The sequence below is a fragment of the Gopherus flavomarginatus genome, chromosome 8, assembly GCF_025201925.1.
Source record: "Gopherus flavomarginatus isolate rGopFla2 chromosome 8, rGopFla2.mat.asm, whole genome shotgun sequence".
Taxonomy (NCBI): Eukaryota; Metazoa; Chordata; order Testudines; family Testudinidae; genus Gopherus; species Gopherus flavomarginatus.
In genome coordinates, this window is record NC_066624.1 from 58,286,461 (window position 1) to 58,309,686 (window position 23,226).

Consider the following 23,226-nt stretch of genomic DNA (forward strand, 5'->3'; position numbering starts at 1 on the left):
TATTTGAGGCCAGCTGCTCTCCATACCTTGAATATACTGTTGTCTATTTGATTGAAATAGGGAGTGGTTCAAAATAAACTTCATGGTGTTAGTGATGAGAAATCACTTGACTGCAGGTTATCCTCCCATAGAACTATTGGGGAAAGAGTCTGATAATCAGGGTAATTGCTGTGTTGAAGGAAGAAAACATAAAACTTCCTCACTCCTGGAAACTGCTGGCTCCTGAAGAGAGTTACACTCCCTCTAATGCAATCCAGTTGACAAGCCAATACCTGCTTCAAGCCCACAACTACATGACTTCCCTCTTTTTTATATATTTTCCTAGGTTGCAGTACGTTAGTTAGCATCCTTTGTGGGACTTTAACTTTCCAAAAGAAGGTTAAAAATAGTCTATTTGGTCTGTCTTCTTAAAGCAACTTTACTGATGATGTGTAATATGGTATAGTGTATTATATACAAGGCATAATTGTCACTTTGGCTACATTGATCCTGCCAAATAGTGTTCAGATTCTGAGCTATTTTAACATGTTACCCTCAGTTTGTTCATGAATGTAAGGACATTACACACACTGTGTGGTGCTGATCAGATCACTTCACCTCTTTGTACCCCTTTTTTCCCTGTGCAGTAAAATGGTGTTCAGACTGCCTACCTCACAGGGGTTTGCAAGCCTTAGTGTTTTTACAGGGTATGTGTTTGCACTTTGACTTGGGGGGCGATTCCCAGCTTGAGGAGACATCCTGCGCTAGCGCTGATTGAGGTAGCTCACTAAAAATAGAATGTAGCCATAGCAGGGGGAGCAATGGGAAGGGCTAGCTGAACTGAGTACATATCTAGCAACTGATGGGCATGTACTTGGGTTGGGTAGTGCCTCCTGGACTCATGCTACCATGGCTATGCCCTCTATTCAGCATGCTAGCTCAGGTCTCCTCAAGCTGGGAATCACTCTCCCCCAACCACCACCACCCAGCTCAAAGTGAAGACATACCCAAAGCATCTGAAGATCCTTGGATGAAAGCGTGATCCTGGAGTGCAAGCTATTCTTGTACTGTGGAAATTTTCCATAGATCAACAGCCAATCCAATACATTTGAACCCAGAAATGTTTTGTAAGCAAAGGATGTGGCCTTGAATGTTGTAAATGTTCTGTTGTTCCTCTCTTGCCAGGTGGATGGAAGTGATTAAGAGAGCCACAAATTCTCCAGGGAGATCGAGCCTGTTGATTCCCATGGATGAAAAGGATCTTCGCACAAACTGAAGGGAACAGAGCTGGGTCTCTGCTGTAGACATCTGTAGTGCGATGGGATGGAACCAGAAGTGTGGGGGAGAGGGGTTGATAAAGCAGTAACATGAGATGCTTGTTTCCACCTGGTATGGAAGTTAGATGGACAAGGGGAGTGAAGAACGGGGGTCACATCAGGTTAGACTGGACTAGAAGATGTAAAGTCTGCTACAGTCCAAGCTAACTGGAGAGATAATGAATCTTAACAATAGCTGCAAAATTTCCATTCCACGGGAATCCCATAGTTTGCTGTGTGCGTGCATTGCATTCCAGTTACAGGTTCTGTATGATATACAGTGACATGTCCTGATGGAGACAGATGGCCATGTTCATTGTGATTGGGTGTGTCAATTGTGTTTCTTGGTCCATAACTGCGGGTATCAGGCTTTCTGGCCCCTGGGAGTTCCCTTCTGACAGTGTGGCTAAACCTCTGGACTGTCGGCTGCCGTAGCTTCAACCTGCTGGCCACAAGCTTCTTGGACTAACTGGGGATATGCAGCTGTAAGGCCTGAATTCACTTTAATTTCAAACAGAAAATACAGCTGCTGTAAAATCACGGAGCTCTTCAGGAAATTGCCATGGCAACAACTTCACTTTTTTCCGGGGATGGGGGGAAATGGGGAGAACATGAAGCTTTTAGTTTTAGAGGTATCGCATTTTACAGCTTGGAGCAGGAGACCTGTATGAGAGAACACACATGGTTTTCTTAGAGCTCAGAGCCTGCTGTGCTGCATGCTGAGGGGCCTACCAGATATATTTATTATTCCTCCAGAGTCCTTTGCATCCATCATGGAGTGGAGGGCTCCTCTTACAAACCCTTTAATCACCCTCCACTAGTGAGACATTCTTAAGGCAGGGATGGCCAAAGAACTAACCACAACATCCTTCAGTACAATATGTTGCTGCTCTTGAGTGGTATTTTCAAAGGTGCCTAAGTGACATAGGCATATAAGCCCCATTGAAAGTCACTGATACTTGTGTTCCTATGCTACTTAAGCATGTTTGAAAATCCCAGCCCTTAACTCTCTGGAGGTGGCATCCATCTTCAGCTTTAACATGGTGTGATGGTCACCTGCATCAAGGTGGAGCATTATATCCTGGCACCTGCCCCCCTGTGGGGTGGTGTCACCATATTCAAGATAAAAATAGTTTGTCTGCCCCACTTCCTGCGGATATGCTGTTTCCTTTGGATGCTGTGCAATGCAGCACTTGATTGGGCAAGTTATGGATGCCCCTGATCTAAGGACTGGTAAAGTTGTAATAAGCTGAAAGTAATAAATGCTGCTGATAGGTAACATAGCTTAGAGGGGCTGATTTTTATTTCAGGTGGAAAAGTATTTGTGTCAGGGAAGAAACAATAAGGTGTTAGAGAGAGATAAGAAAGTGCTGTGTGTTGTGAGGATGGCAGAAAGAAGAGGAAAGCAGACACACCTGTGGAACACGAGAGATGCAGGGGCTTGCATGTGCAACTGTTTCCCCAGAGAGACTCCTGGGTTGTGTTGGTTCAAAGTCTGACGTGTGCTGGATGAGAAAGGACTAGGATCCCAGATGGGAGGACTCTAGGTAGAAGATTTCATGACCTTTCACTTGGCACCTTCATCCATAAAGGAGCAGAGACTGGACCAGTGCATCATGATGGTTGTCCATTGTAAGTTAAATGTACTTTAATTTATTAGTGTCTTAAAATAAACTGTTGTAGATGTATAAACATGTGTTTATTAGCCATTTCTGCTGTAACCTAGCTCAGTGTAAATGTCATGGTGGTGGAAGTAAAGAGCTCCTCAGTGTAAAGCTCTGTCAGTGTGCCTGTGTTCACGCTAAAGCTTTCCTGCTCTTGGGAAGGTATGTGACGTCTGCTCTTGGGAAGGTATGCAAGCTGGGTAGTTAGGTCCTTCAGAGTCAGTGGTCAGTCACCTGTTCTAGGTGAAATGCCTTATTCTTGAGCTTTGCAGTGATCTCTGTGGACCCCAGAGTAGTAAGCCTGTGTGATGGCATCTTCAAAGAATTACACGTGTGATTTTTTTCTCCTCTTCAGAGCTGATTAAACCCTCTTTTTCCTTAGCTCTGCAGCTTGAGGGAAGAAGTTTGGACTCCATAACAGGTGGTTGAGCTTCTACAGTCTTCATCTGTTTTCCTGGATGATGCTCTGCTTGCCTCTTCTTCCCAAGAGCAGTAATGCACGTTATGAACATCCAGGGTCTGTTTGAAAGGAAGGCGTGAAACCAGTTTAGAGTGGAGCTTCCCTTTTGAATGAGAAATCCCCAGCCGCCGTCCTTGGGATTTCAACTGCTTGTTAATCTCTTACAGTGGGGATCTGCAGAGGCAATTTTCATGAAGGAGAAAAGAGGGTTACCTATCAGTAATTGAAGTTTTCTGAGTATGTCCACACTGACTCTCCTCCATAGCCTTTTGCTTAGACTTTGAGACAGAGAGGAGTTAGACTGTTAAGAGGAAAGGGCCTTCTACAGCGATGGTTTAAAACATTGTTGTATAGCTCTAGTTATCTGCTGTTGCTTTTACTTCTTTAAATGATTCCATGGCTTGTGAGTGTGGCATGCAACTTCCTAGTGTAGATGTGCAGAGGCAGTATGTCTGAAAAACCCATTACTGGTAAGTTAGATGCCTTTCTCAGCTTTGCCCCAAGTGAACATTTTCTCACATCATCTGATATTACTTATCATCTGCTCTGGAGAGACAGGGACCTGGAATAGCAGAGAGGATTATGTTACATTGGCAGAGCTGTATAGAAAGAGCTTGCACAACACCTCTGTACAATGCCTGGCACTGACTCACTTTCTCAAGAGCCAGAGTTTGCCACTCTGCAAGCAACAAGACTCAGTAAGTTCAAATATTCCATACATGCTGACTGGGCCTTGTAGTGTCTCATTGATTTAGTACAAGGATGGACAACTGGTGGCCCAGAGGCCACACCAGACCCACTGGATCATTTTCTTTGGCTCACCACAGCCCAGCTTGGGGTAGGTGATCCAGCAGCGCCAGAGCCAGGAAGAGGGCGGGTGGCACATCCTGAGGCGAACGCCCTGCGTGTGCATGGATGCATTTGTCACATCACGCTGTGGTGAGAGCCAACAGACCAGATCAGGGGGGTTGGTGCAGCCCCCAGCAGACAGGAGCTGTTGCTGCTGCAGAGTGAGTGCAGGATGGACTTTCTCTCTAACTCACCCTGGTGCCTCCCACCCCCGCATCGCACTGCCTGGCCCACCAAAGTGTGTTAGGTAGTTGCCCATCTCTGATTTAGTTTCTAGCCTTAAGCAACCCAGTGCACTACCATCTACCTTATATATTAGAAGAGGAAGGTCCTGAAGAGTAAGTTACATGCATTGACAAGTATTGCATTATTGATTTCACCTGATCAAAAAGCAATACTCTTTGAAAAAGCTCTTGAAAAAAAAACTAGGGCTGTGGATTAATCAGTTAACTCATGCAATTAACAAAAAAATGAAACGTGATTAATTGCACTGTTAATCACACTATTAAACAATATACTACCAATTGAAATATATTAAGTATTTTCTACATTTTCAAATATTTTATTTGAATTTACAACACAGCATACAAAGTGTATAGTGCTCACTTTCTATTGTTGTTACAAATATTTGCACTGTAAAAATGATAAACAAAAGAAATGGTATTTTTCAGTTCACCCCATACAAGTACTGTGGTGGAATCTTTATCATGAAAGTGCAACTTACAAATGTAAATTTTTTTTTGTTACGTTTCTGCACTCAAACAAAATTGTGTAAAATTTTGAGCAAACAAATCCACTCAGTCCTATTTCTTCTTCAGCCAATCATGAAGATAAACAAGTTTGTTTACATTTACAGGAGATACTGCTGCCCACTTCTTATTTACAATGTAACCTGAAAATGAGAACAGGTGTTTGCATGGTACTTTTTCAGCCGGCATTCCTAGGTATTTACATGCCAAACATTCATACGTTGCTTCATGCTTTGGCCACCATTCCAGAGGACATTCTTCCATGCTGACGTTGCTCATTAAAAAAATAATGCATTAATTTGTGACTGCACTCTTTGGGGGAGAATTGTATGTGTTCTACTCTTTTACCTGCATTCTGCCATATATTTCATGTTGTGGCAATCTTGGATGATGACCAGCATATGTTGTTTGTTTTAAGAACACTTTCACTGCAGATTTGACAAAATGCAAGAAGGTACCAATGTGAGATTTCTAAAAGTAGCTAAAACACTTGACCCAAGGTGCCTTCCAAAATCTGAGATGGACGAGTCGTGGAGCATGTTTTCAGAAATCTTAAAAGAGCAACAGTCTGATGGAAACTACAGAACCTGAACCACCAAAAAAAAGAAAATCAGCCTTCTGCTGGTGGCATCTGACTCAGATGATGAAAGTGAATGTGCATCAGTCTGTACTGCTTTAGATCAGTATCGAGCAGAACCTGTCATCAGCATGGATGCATGTCCTCTGGAATGATGGGCAAAGCATGAAGGGACATATGAATCTTTACTGCATCTGGCACATATCTTGTGAGGCCAGCTACAACAGTGCCATGCAAACACCTGTTCTCACTTCAGGTGGCATTGTAAACAAGAAGTGGGCACCATTAATGTAAACAAACTTGTTGGTCTGAGCGATTTGCTGAACAGCAAGTAGGACTGTGTGGACTTGTAAAACTTTAGAGCCTACATTTTGTTTTAGAGTGCAGTTTTTTTTTGTATATAATTCTACATTTGTAATTCAACTTTCATGATTGAGATTGCACTACAGTACTTGTATTAGGAGAACTGAAAAATACTATTTCTTTTGTTTTTAACCATGCAAATATTTGTAATAAAAATATAAACAAGCACTGTACACTTTGTATTCTGTATTGTAATTGAAATCAATATATTTGAAAATGTATTTAACAGATTAATCATGATTAATGTTTTTTAATCATTTGACAGCCCTTAAAAAAAAATATTTATCAGCCACTTTCTACCCCTATCCTGGTTGTCAGTTACAACAAATGTGGTCTCTCAAGGATTGGGATGTGGCTGGCAACAGTTACGCCAGTATTTTGGAGAGTACAGGGGTTCTAAGAGGATGTGTGTTTCTATGCCAAGAGTCTGTTGTGTAAAAGTTATGGTTCCAGTCCATTATAAAAGGGAAAAAGTCATTGCTGGTGGGATTCAGGTAGTGAGGTGGGAAGCCTGCTTTTAATGGAGATCAGAGTAACTATAGCAGAGCAGGCCAGGCAACCAGATGAGAGCAACAAGAGGGCTATTAGTTGGTGTAACCACCTGGCTTTTCATTTAGAGTTCTCCTTTCAGGGAGACTTGACACACGTTTGCTTTTAAATATCCCATATTGTGGGGTACAGTGCTTAAAGTCAATGGTAGGTCGCAGCTTTCAGCAGTTCTGGAAAAGTTATTAATTAAATATCTAATGAGGAATTCTGATGAATTTTCTACATAGATAAAGAACGCTTCAGGATGTCATTTTTCTATCTTGGCTACTTATATGGTCCCCATTACCATAGTATCTCGGTGCCTCACAATCAGATGTATGTACCCTCACAACACCCCAGTTTGGCAGGGCAGTGCTCTTGTTCCTATTTTACAGACAAGAAACTGAGCGCCAGAGAGGTTAAGTGACTTGGCCAAGGCCACACGGGGTGTCTGGCAGGGCAGTGAGTTGAATCTGCCTCCTGATTTCCAGGGTAGCTGCCTAATCATTGGACCATCCTTGTTATCTATGGTAAGAGGGTTTTGAGAATTGATATTTGCTGACTTCTGCCCAGCATGCAGGGCAGGTCTGCAATGGCTCTGGTCTCAGCTGCTGGAGAGGCAGAGCCTTCCCTAGAACTGGAGGGTTGCTGCTCTCATGGAGCACCACCCTAGCACCAAGCGATCATAAAGTGGATGAAATGTTCTCCCATCACTGGAGGAAAAAAGCAGAAGCCATTAAAGTGAAGAGAGAAAAAATGATGATAGAATTTGTTCCTTGGAGGAAGCACAGATCATAAATGGTGTATATGCAATTAAAAGGCCAGGCATGTGGACCACAAAACACAGGGGAGGCTGGACAGCCCTTTGTAACTTTCATAGGTGAAACTTTGTCCCAAATTGCTTGATAAGGAGGCTACGCAAAGGAAGGCAATAGGCATAAAAGCTAATGGAAGAAAAATGACAGCCCAACAGAAGAGTTGGAAAGAGAATGAAGAAAAGAGTGTGTTCTATATACTTGAGCAGGGACAGTCCCTCTGTAATAGTGAGAGTGAGACAGGAGTACACTGGAAGTACTTATCAGGATGCTGTTGGCTGTCACCTATTGGCAAACATCCAAGATAATATATTAGCATGATCTGTAATCCTGTAGACTCTTAAACATGTTACTAACGTTTACTGGACTGAGTAATTGCTTAACACAGATGTCCTCTTGTTCCACTATAAACAGTCTTCAACTCCGTATACTTTAACTGCTTCAGTTCAGAAAACCACAACAAACTCAGTCCTGATTTGTTAGTCCCTATTGTATTTGCTTGTGTTAGAATGAAACTATTTCTTTCTTTAGCTGCTCTTTGAAAGAAAATAAAAATACCTGCTCCTGTAGCCTCATTGTGCAGGATGTTAATTTCCTTAGCTGATTTAAATGTTGTTCACCTCCTAGCAGTCTAGATAATTTCATGTGTCTCTTCGGTTTGTTTCATGTTGGTCAGACCAGTGCAGCAGCACATCTGCTTAAGTATTTTCAGCACATGCTGGATTACAAGGTCCCTCCCTTTGGCCCACTTTGTAGGCATGTGTGTCTTGTCTGTGCAGTGCCATCCCACCTTCAGCTCCAAAGGGACAACTACTCTCACTATGCCTCATGCAGCTGAGAGAAGAAAACACCCCATCATTTAGCTGTGAACATTTCAAACAGGATACAAAGGTAGAAGAAGTGTCAGAGAGAATGCACTTTCCACCCTGCTAGTTTAGCTGGCTGTAAGCCTAGTTTAGAAAGAGTGCCTACCCTATTTCACAGAAACTATCTTCCCAGCTGTATCTCTATCACCGCCCATACCAAGCCTCTGTTGTAGCCAGTATGGTGGACAATTAACAGTATTCAAAGGTGTTGATGTTATTGGAGTAAACATGCTGTCCTATTTTATTTCCATTCGAATAAAAGGTATTGCATCTGCTATTTAAACTGGTGTTGGACTGACCTGATTGACTGTATCAATCACTGTCCACTTGCTGAGAACCAGATTCTGCTTTTTTTCTTGCTTAGAAGTCAGTAAACTTACTAGAGTAGAAAATACTTAGCCCTTAATCCACTACCACAGCAGCAGGGTGGAGCTTTAGAGCAGGAAGGGGGAAAGATGTTAAGCTGACAGCTGCTTTAGAAACAGGATAGACATCAGGCTCAGGCAGCTTTCTCTGCCACACAGTCACCCTCAGTGATGTTCTAGAGCATCATTTTTCACTGCTGAAGTCGTCTTATTTTGCAGCTGTGGACCAATATTCCTGCAGTTTAAAGATCACCAAAGCAACTTCCAGGGAATAGGGGAAGTATTTCCTTCCCTAAAAGGGTGTTAGGTGAGAGCTTGGCCTGTAATTTTCAACTCCCCTGTTTCCACAGTGCTGAGGGCATGGAGGATACACTCATACATCAGCAGAAGTCCACTTAGTTTATGAAAGGTCTGTGATGTTTGTTAAAGCTCTAGGGTCTTTGCATTCTGTGTAACAAAGCTATAACAACCACTACTTTCAGTGCTCTTTTAAAAACTCACACCACTGTTGCTTAGAATATTGGAGGAAATTTATGGGGATAGTTTCCTTAAAAATCATCTTTACTCATGACACTGAAGTGCATGTGAAGGATAATACAAGGTACCTTATTAACAATATGCTACCATCATGAACAGAATAAAGTTAAAAGCAGCAGGAGACTTTCCCTTTTGCCTGGCTGAGTATTCCCTTTACTTGTCATTGTGCATAAATACAGGCTCCATGGCTACCTCAGTACATAAAATAAACTCTGCTCCATAAGTGAGCTCTAGCAAGAGATAACAGCAGCTATTTTCTACAAGATAAGCAGTGTTAACACATAGAGCCTGTATTTATACATCATAGAGGAGCAGTAAAGATTGTTTGCAGTTCACTTTAGCATAAGACTAAGTGATGGGGCTCATGTGTTCTCTTTGTAGAGACACCAGGCCCAACATTCTGAAACCTGCACAGCTGAAGGTAGGAAGCACAATCCAAATTTACCTGTTAGTTAAGTGGTCTAACTTTTAGAGGCACTGAGCATCTGCAGCTCCTGTTGGCTTCTAGGGGAGCTGTAAGAGCTATCTGAAGTCACATCACTTATGTGAACATAAGTTTTAGCTGCTTAGCTTTAGGCACGCAGCTTTCAAAATTTCAACCCTGTCTCTTTACAAGCCTGGTTTCCCTCCAGAGCCTTGGAGTATCTTGTATACAAATCTATGACAAAGTGGAGAACTGAAATTCCTGGCTAAACTAGCATTGTCAAGAAAGCAAAACTAGGTGAAGTTGCTCCATAGGAATACCTTGAATGACCGAAGTGTCTGCTTTACTGAAGGGCAGCTAATACATTGATAATGAGAGATGCAGAGCATTATGTGGGATTGTACTTCTGGCTGAGACTGTGTTGGCTTCAAGTTGTTCAGAGCACAGTTTTAAGAAATGCTTCATGAGAGTAAAGTAGGGGAGAAATTGACTTTGGTATCCCAAGCATTGCATTTGGGATATAGCCACCAAGGAGCAATGATATCAGCCATTTAATAGGTAAAGAAAAAGCTGAATTTTCTTCAATTGAGAATCACTGTAAAGAATTTCAGACTCACCTTTTAAACATCTTTGCATGACAAAGGTCTCTTTTCTAATGCACTTTAATCTTAGTGTTTAGCCTGTCTCACTTTAGAATAGTCATGGCGTTCAGTCTGCCACAAGCCAACGCACCTGGTATGTCTGCTGTCAGAAGCAGCAGGAAGCATAAGCAACTCCTAACCCCACATGAGAGAGTTTTAGACCAAATGCAGCTGCCTTGTCAAAGTGAGGCAAACTTTGCTCTAGTGTAGCTTAAGTAAAGTAAGGCCTGTTCAAAGAGTGACATCCCCAGAACCGCTGGCAGAACAGTCAGCAAACCCATCCTGTGAAAGTGACAAAACAACGCAGCTACTCTTGAATGAAGAGTAGGGAGGACAGCAGCAAACCTACTTTCACTGCTACTAGTTAAAGCCTTTGTTCCACTAGTGTATGAAGGAGTTGAAAAAATCTTGTGCGGCCAGAGTGCAACTCTGACTCCACTAGAATGCTGTAGTGTATGGAAAGCCTGGAGCCACCTGTACTCCTTGTGCATTACCACTCACCTACACTTCCTTGGGGGGAGAGGAGAAGGCTGAACCCATCATACTTCCCTTTTGAAACATCTGAGTACAGGAGAACTTCCTTCTTGCTGCACCAGCCAGGATTTTACCTTTTAACAAGCTCGGAATCAAATAAAAATGGGTACGTCCACAGGGAGAACAATTAAAAACTCCATTGAGAACAGTGTAAAAACAATTAGACCGCCCCTCCTTGGGCTCTGCAAAAGGTCTAAATTGTACTTGCATTGTGAACCCCACCCTTAGTTGTCATGGAAACATGTATAGATGAAGGTTCTGAAATGTCCTGGAGTCACAATGTTACATCCAACAGCAGATGACGGTGGTCTGGGATTAGAGATGTAGTTCTTATGAAGTTGGGAAAATCCTCCCTTCCCCGTAAAGAGCAGCAACAACTGTACTGGTCAGCGGGCTGAAGTCAGGTGGTTCCGGCTATGTGAAAACCTGAGGAGAAAGGGGGGAAAAAGGACAGACAAGTGATTTTGGCTGCACTCATCCATTTGAATGACACACTAGGGAGTTAGAACCCCCCACACCCACCAGAGACTATGATGGACAATGATAGAAGAGGCACACTGCACACCCTCGAGTTTCATTTGATAGACTGACAAAGCAATGGCAGTTGTCTAGCTTGGCAAAAAATAAAAGCAAAGCCCTTGAGAAAGGGGATGATTAGATAACAGTACAGGAGGACATTTTCTGCCATGTGGTTTGAGAAAGTAACTCAGAACATTATCCAATTGCAAGGGTAATGCTTAAGTGGGGTGGGAGTGTCACAACTTAGCTCCAGGAAGTTCTCCTAGCCTCTAGAAAATTAATCAGTATTCAAAAGTGATGACATGTCTTGGTTCATATACAGCCCAGTCCTACTACACCTAGGCTGCTGCTAGAAAGAATCCCTTTGACTTCATTCTAGATCGTAGTACTGCAGCCAGTTGGCTTGTCCTGCAGTTAAGACAGACTGAAAAATTTGTGACTTTGTCGAAGATATTTTCTGGCTCAGGTGTATAATGGGCTTGCTATAGGCGTCACTGGGTTAAATTCTATGGCTTGTGTTATGCAGGTCAGGTTATCAATGCTGCCCAATATAATAATAGATTTTAAGAACCTGAAACCCTACACTTTTTTGCTTCACCTTTACTTATAAACTTTAATTGATTTAATAGGTAAATGACATCAAGGGTTCTCTCTCTCTAAATTAGAATTCGTTTCAACTTCAATCTGTCAGCAAAAAGAAGGAACAAGCAGCATGATCACAAGAGACAGCTTAAGCTTTTATTTTCTCAGCCCTCAAAAACTGATATTACGATTCCCAAATTAAAAAATGCAAAAAAGAACCATGTCTATATATTAAAGGAAATGGCGCAAGCAAAAAAAGACAACCTGTCATGTTTTAAAACTATTCTTCTTATTTAGTTCCTTTTACATTTCTCTTGAGACACCCTGGTGGTTCGTATCAGAGGGGTAGCCATGTTAGTCTGGATCTGTAAAAGCAGCAAAGAATCCTGTGGCACCTTATAGACTAACAGATGTTTTGGAGCATGAGCTTTCGTGGGTGAATACCCACTTCTTCAGATGCATGTCTGGTGGTTCATTATTCTGTGTCAGTAATTCCTGTCAGGCCTGACATACTCACTAGACTTATGTATAAAAAGAGTTATAAATATGTGCTAGAATTATGTTCTTCAAATGTGTTTGGCAAGCAATGCATAAGTCCAGTTTACCCTAAACAAAAGAATGGGTGTTTACTTGTCTGATCAGCCTGGTGGTCAGGCAGATACAATGCTAGTACATTAACATATAAGGTAAACAAAGCTAACAGGCCTGAAAGAAAACAGCATGGCATCTACACCCTAACAGGAGAGAGAAACTTTGGGCTTACTTTTCGAAGAACACATTCAAAGGTTTATAGGACTATGAAAAGAAGGGAGACAACCCCACAGTTATGCTTTACCTAAAGAGTCAAAGAAATCAAGCATATGTTGGGTCATTATTTAGGAGGATGCAGGGGGTTAGTTTCTTGGCTCAAAATATTAATGGAAAGCAAAATCAGCACTCATTTTTTTGCCAACGGCAGAGCCTCCAAAGTTATCACAGTTTCAAAGTGACATGAAGGAAGTTATACCTCATCTGCTTACGGAGTTCTACTTAAAAGTCTAACAGAGTTTTAAGAAATGTGATGTGTAATTGAACATTTCTTTGTGTAGAAGCAGATCAAAAGATAAAAATACTCAGCAATACAGCCAAAAATACTACAAGTAGTTTTAAATCCTTGCAAATACAACAGAACATCCAAATACATACAGAAGATCTTCGATTTCCACTGCTTGTTACTTTTGTCTTATTCCTCTTCAGCTGCCATGGTGTATGTAAAACCAAGACAAGGTGCATCCCCTTCCCTACATTCCTCTGAAACTGACATAGCTCAACTCTAATCTCCTCAGACCAACACGACTACAACTACACTCCATCCACAGCTCCACTGGTTAGTCCTAGAAAGCTACAGTTGGCGCTCAAACACGTTAGCCATGAAAGCTAACAGTTCTTGAAAACAGATTTTGAGAGGATGGTAATGCCCTGAAGTATAAATGACTGATATGGTACACAGTCACACTAGCTGGGCTAGTAACAACCCATGATACATCATGCATCAGAACTGAAAGTGGCTGAAAGTATCACTTGATGCTCAGGGCACCAGCCATATGCTCTGTACAACTATATTCAGCACGACAGTGCATCATAATGGAGAATGATTCAAAGTAGTGTCGTATACACCTCAAGGTTTGCTTCAGTCAACACACATGCTTCTTGGATGTTTTGGCTCTTGAATGACAAATCCATACTTGCCCTGTGATTTTACGATAACACATCTGAACCACTGAATTTTCAACGCATGCCCCTAATCCCCATCCCACATGTCGGAGTGTTTTTTTACCTTTGTACCCGCTCCACCATGTGTGCTATCAGTTTATCAGAAATGCCTGGGCAGGACTCCTCAGCCAAGCTAAAGGCATTCTCCAGCTCCTCCATAGCTCCCACATTCCCTCCAGTCTGCTTGTGCTTATCTTTGAGCTGCAAGCCAAAAACACAGTGTTAACAGCTTGTGACATCTGAAAGCATTCACCAAGCAGATCAGCATAGAATGAATATTAAGGAGTCTTCCTTTTCAATGTGATTTTGTTGCAGGACCTAGGCAACTAACATGTAGGTTCCTACAAGCCTCGCACCCCAGGGCTTTCTCCTCTCTGCATAGGAATAAGGCCAGACCAAGCAAAGTGAGTTTTCACACACTTTCTGAACACACTCCTCCACGTGCTACTTAGCTTCCCACCTCACATAGCGAGACAGTCACAGCCAAGCCTTTAACAAAGCAAACACTCTGCCAAGTTTTCCCACACACAAATTAAGTGCTCTGGACTGACAGCCCTGAGGTCCAAAGACCAGGAACCACATAGCAGTGCAAGCTTCTCTACACCACACTGCCAACCTGCCTCAGTGCGGCTACCTCTAGAATGGAGGACAGTTCATTGTCCATGCTCACTCACTGATCTCTACAGGGGCTACTAGACAGGTGCCACGTATGGTGATGGATTTTGTGAGGAACGGATACTGGACTGAGGTCACAGAACACTCCCCGTAACAACCTGGGTTTGTTTTGAACTAATTACCTAGAGGTGGAAGGGGGATTGCTGACAAGATTCGGACCTTGAGCTAGTTGATCCCTCAATCAAGCATAATCCTGAAAAGGGGAGATTCCCCCATGCAGAGCATTGACATAAGGCCGGTGTGCCATTTAAATGCTCAAGAGTGGAGCACAGGCCTTGTCCTAGCCTCTGCATAGGGGGGAATTTTATCTTACCTGAGAACTCTTTGTTCTGTCTTTCATTAGCTCATGCAAGTTACATGGTGCAGTCATTTATTTAAAGTACACAAAGAGCAGAACATTCAGCATTAGGAAACTCCAGGTCAAGCAGCATTGCTATAACAAGACAGAACAGGACAACCTATTCGCTGCTTATGACATAACAGATTTTCCAGGCCCTGAATAGCTTGTCTGCTGTAGCCTCTTTCCCCCTTCATTTGGGTAACTTTCTGCAAGTCCAGCCTGCAAGAGTACCCTGCACAATCAGCCTGAACTCTGTGCCTTTCCCATAGTATTTTCCACTAAACAAAAAGCAAAGCTGAAAGCAGAAGCTCCTCTTGACACTGCAATATCTATGCCAACTAACCACCATCCAGGTCAGTTAAAAACCTTATCTACCTTCATCTCGACTATGCTGATTAAGTGGCTTTAACTTGTCCTCATATTTCCTTGCATGTAATCGTAGGATCAACCTAATTCTTTGAGTTCACATCCCCTCTCACAAAGACAGAAAGCAGAACAAGGCAAATCTTAATGCTAATCTGAGGCTGGGACCATCTCTGCTCACAGTCCCCCTGCTGGCGGAAACCTAACTTTCTTTAACAAGACATCTGCCTTACCTCAATGAGTGAACTGCCGTTTCACACACAAAAAAAGCCTCAGCTGTCACAGCAACCCACATACTTCACTATGTATTTATATGCAGCAACCAAGGTTGGGGAATGACAGACAAGCAGCACTCAGTGCACTGAGAACTGCTGGACTGAAAAGTCATTCACAATCTCACCCAAGGATCTACTTTCACCTCCACTTGATGAAAGAACTCAAGTGCAGGGTCTCGGGAAGGACAGTGGGATAGGAAGCCTTTCCTTTGCTAAGCACATGCCCAAGTGGGTAGAAAACCCACAAGCTACTAACATCTAATGACTAACTGTTCAGTCAGACCTATATAGAGCTCCGTGTAGCTCAAAAGCTTGTTTCTTTCACCAACAGAAGTTGGTCCAACAGAGATATTACATCACCCACCTTGTTCAGCGGTCTGTGATGGGAGCTAGTTTGGTTTTTCAAGCTAAGGAAGCAGAAGTGCCTTAAATATTTTGTGCATTTTGTAAATGTGTTCTAAAAGTTACCCTATAAAACACAAGCCAAATGGAAGAGCCTTCTGGAACTTAACAGGGTTGAAGACAGTGTGATTCTTCAAACCTATGAAATTTAATAGAGACCTTTCTATAGGCTAATTAAAAAAAAAACTCAAAAGGCTGTAGGTCTTTAAATTTTATAGGTCTGCAGAATCACACTGACTCATCCCTGTTAGGTTCTAGAGGGCTTTGCCACCAGGGTAAGAAATAAAACAAGTTTTGAAAATGTGCACAATCTATTCAAACAAACACACTTATCAGTGCCCCCAGCCCAAGGCTTTATCCCAGTCACATAGAGATGGAAGCTGTGACAGGCAAGCTGCTTTTTGAGGCAAGTCTACTTGACACTGGCCTAGAGGCTTTGGGGACATTATTTTCAAGTGTGGATGCCTGAAGAACCCTCTCCTACAGAAGCCAGCGGGAATTGCTGGTGCTCAGCACCCCTGAAAATCAGGCCACTTTCACTCAGATGCCTGCCTTCAGACACCTGAATCTGAAAGCACTTGCTGAAGGGTGTGACTCTCACTGGGATTTCACAGTGCTAAGATATTATGGGGGGCCATAGAAGCACAGGAGACTCTCCTGTCCCACACCAGTTACGTGCATAACGTTAATCACATAATAGCAGCTCTAAAAGGCACCAACATTGCAGCAATTAGGACCAGTTTATGTTTTCCAGTTACTTCAGGTCCTCTGCACCTCCCCCTACTCCATCGCTTGCATGGTGGCTAATTCCTTAGCACTTCCTCTGCTAATCACAACCCAGCCCAGCTATTAAAGAACCAGGACAAAACTTGGGACAGATGGAAAGAAGGTCTAGAACTCTCAGAAGTCCAATTCTAGATCTAACCTCTCTCAAAAAATACCGTTTTGGTGACCTGCTGTGGGCAGCAGCACATAGCAGGGAAGACAGAGTGGGTGCAGATGGCAGGGGATTTAAACAGAGTAACAAATAAATAAAGTTGCCCAGTACTGGCAAACCCTGATTCCTGCTCTGCCCAAGCAGGACATGTCCTAGCCTCACACAGGTGAGGTGGCTGCTGAAATCAGGCATTCTCCTAGCACTAGAATGTGAGGGAACCTGTACTGGGAGAGGGACTTGAGGAAGGCCAGGCTACCAGGCAATCAGAGAGGATGATGCAGAGAGAAGGGCAGGCATTCCGTAACCTGGTCTCAAGAGACACATAGAAGAAGGAAGAGCTGAAAAAACTGTAGGCAGCACTGTACTCCTGCCCAGGGTAGGTTTAGGCAGGACAGGTATTTATGGGACAGCTCTTTTAAGCAGTACATACAGAGTTGGCTTTTCTGAACTAAGAGAGGTTTCACAACCCTCTGGCCCTGCCAGGCACCCTGCTCCTCTTCACCCTCAAGAATCCCTGCCATTTACATGGATCTCAAACAGCCACCCAGCTGCTTCCCCTTCACCTGCAGCCATCGTAAACAAAGAAAATGGCCTTCGCACCTCCCCGAAGACTGGGTGGACAAGCGTGGAGAGACACTGTGATCGGGGCTGCCGCTTGATGGGCTCAGCAGACTGGAAAGCAAAACATGGAGAGATGATGGATTCATGCAGCAAACCTACCCACGGAAGGGTGCACCCCAGCCCACAAAAGTGCTTCAGTCTGCCACTTCCCCCCATATCTGAAACACATCTCCTACCAGCAGGGCTGGCTCCAGGCCACAGCGCGCCAAGCGCGTGCTTGGGGCGGCATGCCGCGGGGGGCGCTCTGCCGGTTGCCGGGAGGGTGGCAGACTGCTCCGGTGGACCTCCCGCAGGAGTGCCTGTGGAGGGTCCGCTGATCCCGCGGCTCCCATGGAGCATCCGCAGGCATGCCTGCGGGAGGTCCACCGGAGCCATGGGACCACCGGACCCCCCGCAGGGAAGCCTATGGGAGGTCCACCGGAGCCACGGGACCAGCGAGCGGCAGAGTGCGTGCCGCCGTGCTTGGGGCGGCGAAATTGCTGGAGCCGGCCCTGCCTACCAGAGATCAACATTAGCTACTCTTCTATACAACTTGAGGAATGAGTCTGGTTGGGTAGAAAGGCTAGTTCTGACTCCTACTCCTGTCCTCAGAGAATGAGCATTAACAGTCAGCATCCTGGGGGCATGGAAGCAGCCCTGTAATGCTGCCCACACCATGCTCAGGTGCCAGGCTGGAGGCAATGTTAGAAAGTTAAGGACAGAGAATGTCATACGAGTGCACTGGAAAGGCAGCTTTCCCTGCTCCTAGGCCCCATTCATTTCCTGGTCACCCTGTTTTTGATGACAAGGTCAGCAGACTGACCTTCTGAGAGCCATGGAGAGCTATTCCTTTGTGCAGTTTAAGGGAACTGGGTCGAATAGTTGGTGGGAACGTCCAGATTGGACCCTGGTCTCCATCTTCTGTATCTCCATCACTAGAAACAGAAGGAGGAATTAGACATAGAGCCGGTGCGATATATCACACACACAGGACATGAACCTTTCCATTTCTGAGCCCTTATGCTCCCAGATGATGCATTACAGCCAGGCATAATTACCCTTTCACACCAGGGCTTTGGGCATTTTGCGAGGGGGCAGAACAACAGCTGCCACTCTAGGTGCACTGGGGAAATATAATTCAAGTCAGTCTAGAAAATCTGATTTGATCCAAACTGAAACACCTTCAGATTATCAGACTCTCTGGTCCATACAGCTCATTGCATAGAGCCAGGATAACTACCATTTCAATTCTTCTAGTTCACAGATCCCTGCATGAACCAAAGACATAAATCTGGTCTGACAGAGACCTATGGTAAAGATTTAAGAGTAACTAGCAATTCTAGATGCCCAGTTTGAGGCACTAATAGAGTTTGATTTTCATTAAGTTCTAACCACCCAATTCAGAAGAGTCAGGCCCATATAAGGGGTCTGAAATTGGCCATCTCAAAAAATAAAAATCCACTTGTCACTGTTAAGCATCTTGACGTCCTTATACCAGTTTGACTACAGGTAGCAGGACCACATCCAGCTACTACAATATGGTCTCAGAGCTACATACTCTGAACATAAGAACAGCCATACTGGATCAGACCAAAGGTCCATCTAGCCCAGTATCCTGTCTTCCAACATTGGCCAATGCCAGGTGCCCCAGAGGGAATGAACAGAACAGGTAATCATCAAGTGATCCATCCCCTGTCACCCATTCCCAGCTTCTGGCAAACAGAGGCTAGGGACACCATCCCTACCCATCCTGGCTAATAGCCATTGATGGACCTATCCTCCATAAAGGCTCCTCTGAAGCCACGTAGTGTATTTAGCTGAATGCCTGTTAGAGATAAAGAAGGCAGAAGACACTTCAAGGAGTGCTCTATGGGGTGGCACAGTGGGTTAACCCACTAGCCTTACACATTTTGGGACCTGGATCTAAGTCCTATAGTACTTGGCTCATAAAACATTTCCTGTCTCCAGCCAATACTTTTGGCTCTTCACCTACATTGATCCAAAACTGAGCAAAGGCTCCACAGTATCATGAGGGACAAAATGCAAAGAGAACAGCAATACTATTTACTCAGACATCTATATTTTTCTCCCCTAACCAGGGCTTGAACATCTATCAGATGTTCACGTCCCAGAAGAAGATGGGGAACAGTCACACCAACCTGGCTCAGGGACCCTCCCTCTCTCTTCCCCACTTAATTGGGACTCTGTGCTCTAAAGTGGAAGTGAATAGGATTTGGGAGGATAGGCCACAGCAGGATATGGAGGCAAGCACCAAGGCAAGTGGCATACGCACATGTCAGAATCACCAGAGCTAGAGTCCTCTCCATGGCCCTCTGACTTCCAGCGCTTGAATCGGTCAATCAGCTCCATGAGGAATGAGGTTTTCTTGGTATAACGTGTGATGAACTTGTGCTTTAGCAACTCTTTAGCAGTTGGCCTCTGTGGCAAATCAGGAAACAGAAAAGAGTGTGCTAAACCTAGCAGTAGCCAAGGTCTGCAAGAGCCATGACTAACACCCAAAAGCTTTGTCTTTTATTTCTGCCATGCCTGCTTTTTCATTTTGCAACCTGCCTGCTAATTTCTCTCCAACTGTAGCACTAACACGCCTTTCTGCTGAGGATTTCTACGCACCTTGGACTCTGGAGTTCTATGTCCCAGACATTCCATTCTATCTGCAGCGAGAGGGAGGAAATTATACTTACAAATCTAGGGTCCTTGTTGAGACAGGCTTCTACAAATTCTTTGAAGGGCTTGCTGTGATGTCCCTCCAGTGTTGGAGGGTTGTTTTTGGGGATCAGAAAGAGCACCCTCATAGGATGCAAGTCAGAATTCGGGGGTTCTCCCTTTGCAAGTTCAATGGCTGTGATTCCAAGGGACCAGATATCTGCCTGAGAGAGAAGTGAGAAGAGTGACTTCAGAGGAGCGAGAAGTGTCATGCTATGCACTTGGCAGCTAGCAGAAGGTGCATGCAACATTCACTTCACTGAAGGGACCAGCATCACCTGAGGTCTATGGGGTATTTAGTCTCGATGACCATTTAGTCACAGGCTCCCCTAACCGACCCCAATCCCTCATATGATGAGCTCACTCTCTTAAGGCTCCAATCTTTATATTCATCCTAATGTTAACATAAGGATGTAGTATTACCTAAGTAATGCAGCAATAAAGTGTAAGAGCCCTTCTTTTACCCCACCAACTCACCTTAAAGTCATAGGCAGATTGTTTGATAACCTCTGGTGCCATCCAGAAGGGAGTCCCAACAAACGTATTTCTCTTGATCTGGGTGTCTGTCAGCTGTCCAGCCACACCAAAGTCAGCCAGTTTCACATCCCCTTGTTCCGATAGCAGCACATTGGCAGCTGTTCACACAACAAAAGTAAGTCAAATGGTTCCTGAAACTCCTGTAGACCAGGAGTACTTGTGGCACCTTAGAGACTAAAATTTATTTGAGCATAAGCTTTCGTGGGCTACAGCCCACTTCATCGGATGCATGCAGTGGAAAATATAGTAGGAAGAGATATATATATAGATATAGATATATATGACACAAATCAGACATCAAGGATTAGAACATTCAAAAACCAGTCAGAGAACACTTCAATCTCCCTGGTCACTCGATTACAGACCTAAAAGTCGCAATATTACAACAACAAAAAAAAAAACTTAAAAAACAAGCAGACTCCAATGAGAGACTGCTGAACTGTAATTAATTTGCAAAATGGACACCATTAAATTAGGCTTGAATAAAGACTGGGAGCGGATGGGTCATTACACAAAGTAAAACTATTTCCCCATGTTTATTTCCCCCCACCTCCCACTCCTTGCCAACTGTTCTTCACACCTTCTTGTCAACTGCTGCAAATGGACCATTTTGATTACCACTACAAAAAGTTTTTTCTCTCCTGCTAGTAACAGCTCACCTTAACTGATCATTCTCATTAGAGCGTGTGTGTGTGTTCCTACTGTATTTTCCACTGCATGCATCCGATGAAGTGGGCTGTAGCCCACGAAAGCTTATGGTCACATACATTTGTTAGTCTCTAAGGTGCCACAAGTACTCCTGTTCTTTTTGCTGTAACCAACCGGGACTCTAGTGACTCGGGTTTTTGAGAGAGAACTCCGGCTCTGATTTCCAGATTCAGTATCTCAAGCAACTCGAAGCAGGTTCATGCATTCAGGGGCAGAAGGGGAACATTTATCTGGCAGCTCCATGACTAGTTTTGAAGAAATTGCCGGAGGCTGAAGGAGGCCCTACAGCACAGGGCCTCATGAAGAGTCACTGGAGACCCATTTTGAGACATCCTGAAAGGGCCTGATTTTCAGTGGGTGGGTGCTCAGCACTGGTTGTCCTGGGCAATCCTGGCCTTAGAACTTGCGTTACTTCCACTCACTCAGTTCACCTAGGGAGTGTCACTCAGGATCCTGGGACGTCTCTTTCCAAAAGAGACCCTGTATGTTTGTTTGGTATGCAAGTCGTTTGGGGATGCTCACATCTCTGCTGTCCCCCTCTGCAGCTGCTCTGGACACACCAGGTGCCAGTAATAGCAAGCTAGATATCCAGGAGCGGCGCCAGGGTTTTTGGCGCCCTAGGCGGGGGTCCTTCCGCGCTCCCAGTCGGCGGCAAGGGGGTCCTTCCGCGCTCCCGGTCTTCGGGGCACTTCAGCAGCGGGTCCCGGAGTGAGTGAAGGACCCGCTGCAGAATTGCCGAAGACCCAGAGCGCGGAAAGACCTCCCTGCCGCCGAATTGCCGCCAAAGACATGGAGCACGGAAGGACTCCCCGCCGCCGAATTGCTGCCAAGAGCTGCAAAATGCCACCCTCCCAAATCCTGGCACCCAAGGCGACCACCTACGTCGCCTAAATGGAAGCGCTGGCCCTGTAGATATCTTGTATACCAACACAGTTAGAAGGCATACACATAGTGACACAATCACCTCAATATCTTTGTCAAACTACCCATGTGCATGAAACACCTTCCCAGAACTGGCTCCCCAAGCTGCTATCTTCCTCATTCGTGTCCCTTCCCAGAACTTGCAAGTAGGTCAGTTCTTTTAATATTCAATGCTCTCACCCTCTCTGCACAGTCAGATACTCTTACTGAGGTCACCATATCCCTCCTGCCCCATGCCCCCATGACTGTTTGATCTCAAGCATGATGCAATGGAGGGAAGTAGTCCAGCTAAGCTTTTTGGGGCAGGAACCTTGTCTCTGTACTGCATGGTGTCTAGTACACTTGGATGCTGTAAGATGAGAAGCAGGAGAAAATAATGGCAGCAGCCCTTCTGTTTCTAGCATTGTTGTGCTCTTGTCATGCAGGCTTCAGAGCTCTCGGTGGGGCAGCTCCAGTCACACATACTGAAAAAGTTTCCAGCCACAACAACAGAGCCACAGGCAAGTTGTGTCCATAATGATCAGCGCTCAGACTACTCAGGGTCTTACATACAGAAACAGAAGCTCCAACACTAACCAACAATAGTCAGCAGGCAGCTGAACAATTCTGCTAACTCACCTCTCTCTGGCAACTCATCTCCCCTTGTTCCATGTCCTCACCCAAACCACAGGTGCCAGACTGGTGCTGCTGACCCTCCACCCTACCCCAAGTCTTAGATATAGGCAGCAATTCATCCTCATCTGCAAGAACATGAGGTTTATGATTTCAGGAACAAACTATTGATAACAAACGTAGTGGATTACAAAGCAATTCTGGTTGCACCCTCAGTTTGCTTCTCTAGGTTTATCTAAGGGCTGGTGGGATTATCATTCATGAGCAAAGGGACTGTGTTCTCCAAGCCTGACCTTTGATGTCCCTGTGGATCTTCCTCTCAGAGTGCAGGTAATCTAAGCCCTTGAGGATTTCCCGCAGGATAGTGGCAATGTAGGTCTCTTCCAAGGGTCCTGGCTTTAACTAAACATGGAAGAAAAGTGGGGAGAGGAGTGAATGAGAGCAAGTCTGGAAGGAAGAAAGGAAGGAACATAGACATTAAATAGAAGTGAAGAGGTGAGAGAATGACAGAAGGAAAAATAAATAGGAGGAGGAGGACCAGAGAGGGGAGATGATCTGAAATTTCCTACGCAACTTTTATGACAGACATTTACGCACCACTAGAGTGATTCC

The 23,226-nt window shown here is 44.4% G+C and overlaps 2 protein-coding genes across 8 annotated transcripts in view; one reads left to right on the forward strand and one right to left on the reverse strand.

Moving 5' to 3' along the window:
- Positions 1–5,858, forward strand: part of FARP2 (FERM, ARH/RhoGEF and pleckstrin domain protein 2) — a 204,823-nt gene extending 198,965 nt beyond the window's left edge. For 5 of the 6 annotated variants that reach the window (XM_050965343.1, XM_050965341.1, XM_050965344.1 and 2 more), the window contains one exon: positions 1,165–2,987. In XM_050965343.1, coding sequence (XP_050821300.1) covers positions 1,165–1,255 — 91 coding nt within the window. In that variant the 3' untranslated portion in view covers positions 1,256–2,987. Of the gene's footprint in view, positions 1–1,164; positions 2,988–3,341 lie in introns of those variants that run through there. The other variant, XR_007775960.1, reaches the window with a different exon arrangement.
- Positions 5,859–9,043: 3,185 nt separating this feature from the next.
- STK25 (serine/threonine kinase 25) overlaps positions 9,044–23,226 on the reverse strand; it is a 35,135-nt gene continuing 20,952 nt past the window's right edge. The window contains exons 5-12 of one of the 2 annotated variants that reach the window (XM_050965598.1): positions 22,908–23,016; positions 20,314–20,471; positions 19,815–20,000; positions 19,406–19,551; positions 17,936–18,047; positions 17,113–17,184; positions 13,585–13,721; positions 9,044–11,093 (exon numbers count right to left, since the gene is read on the reverse strand). In XM_050965598.1, the coding sequence (XP_050821555.1) occupies positions 11,054–11,093; positions 13,585–13,721; positions 17,113–17,184; positions 17,936–18,047; positions 19,406–19,551; positions 19,815–20,000; positions 20,314–20,471; positions 22,908–23,016 (960 nt within the window). In that variant the 3' untranslated portion in view covers positions 9,044–11,053. The remainder of the gene's footprint in view (positions 11,094–13,584; positions 13,722–17,112; positions 17,185–17,935; positions 18,048–19,405; positions 19,552–19,814; positions 20,001–20,313; positions 20,472–22,907; positions 23,017–23,226) is intronic. The other variant, XM_050965599.1, reaches the window with a different exon arrangement.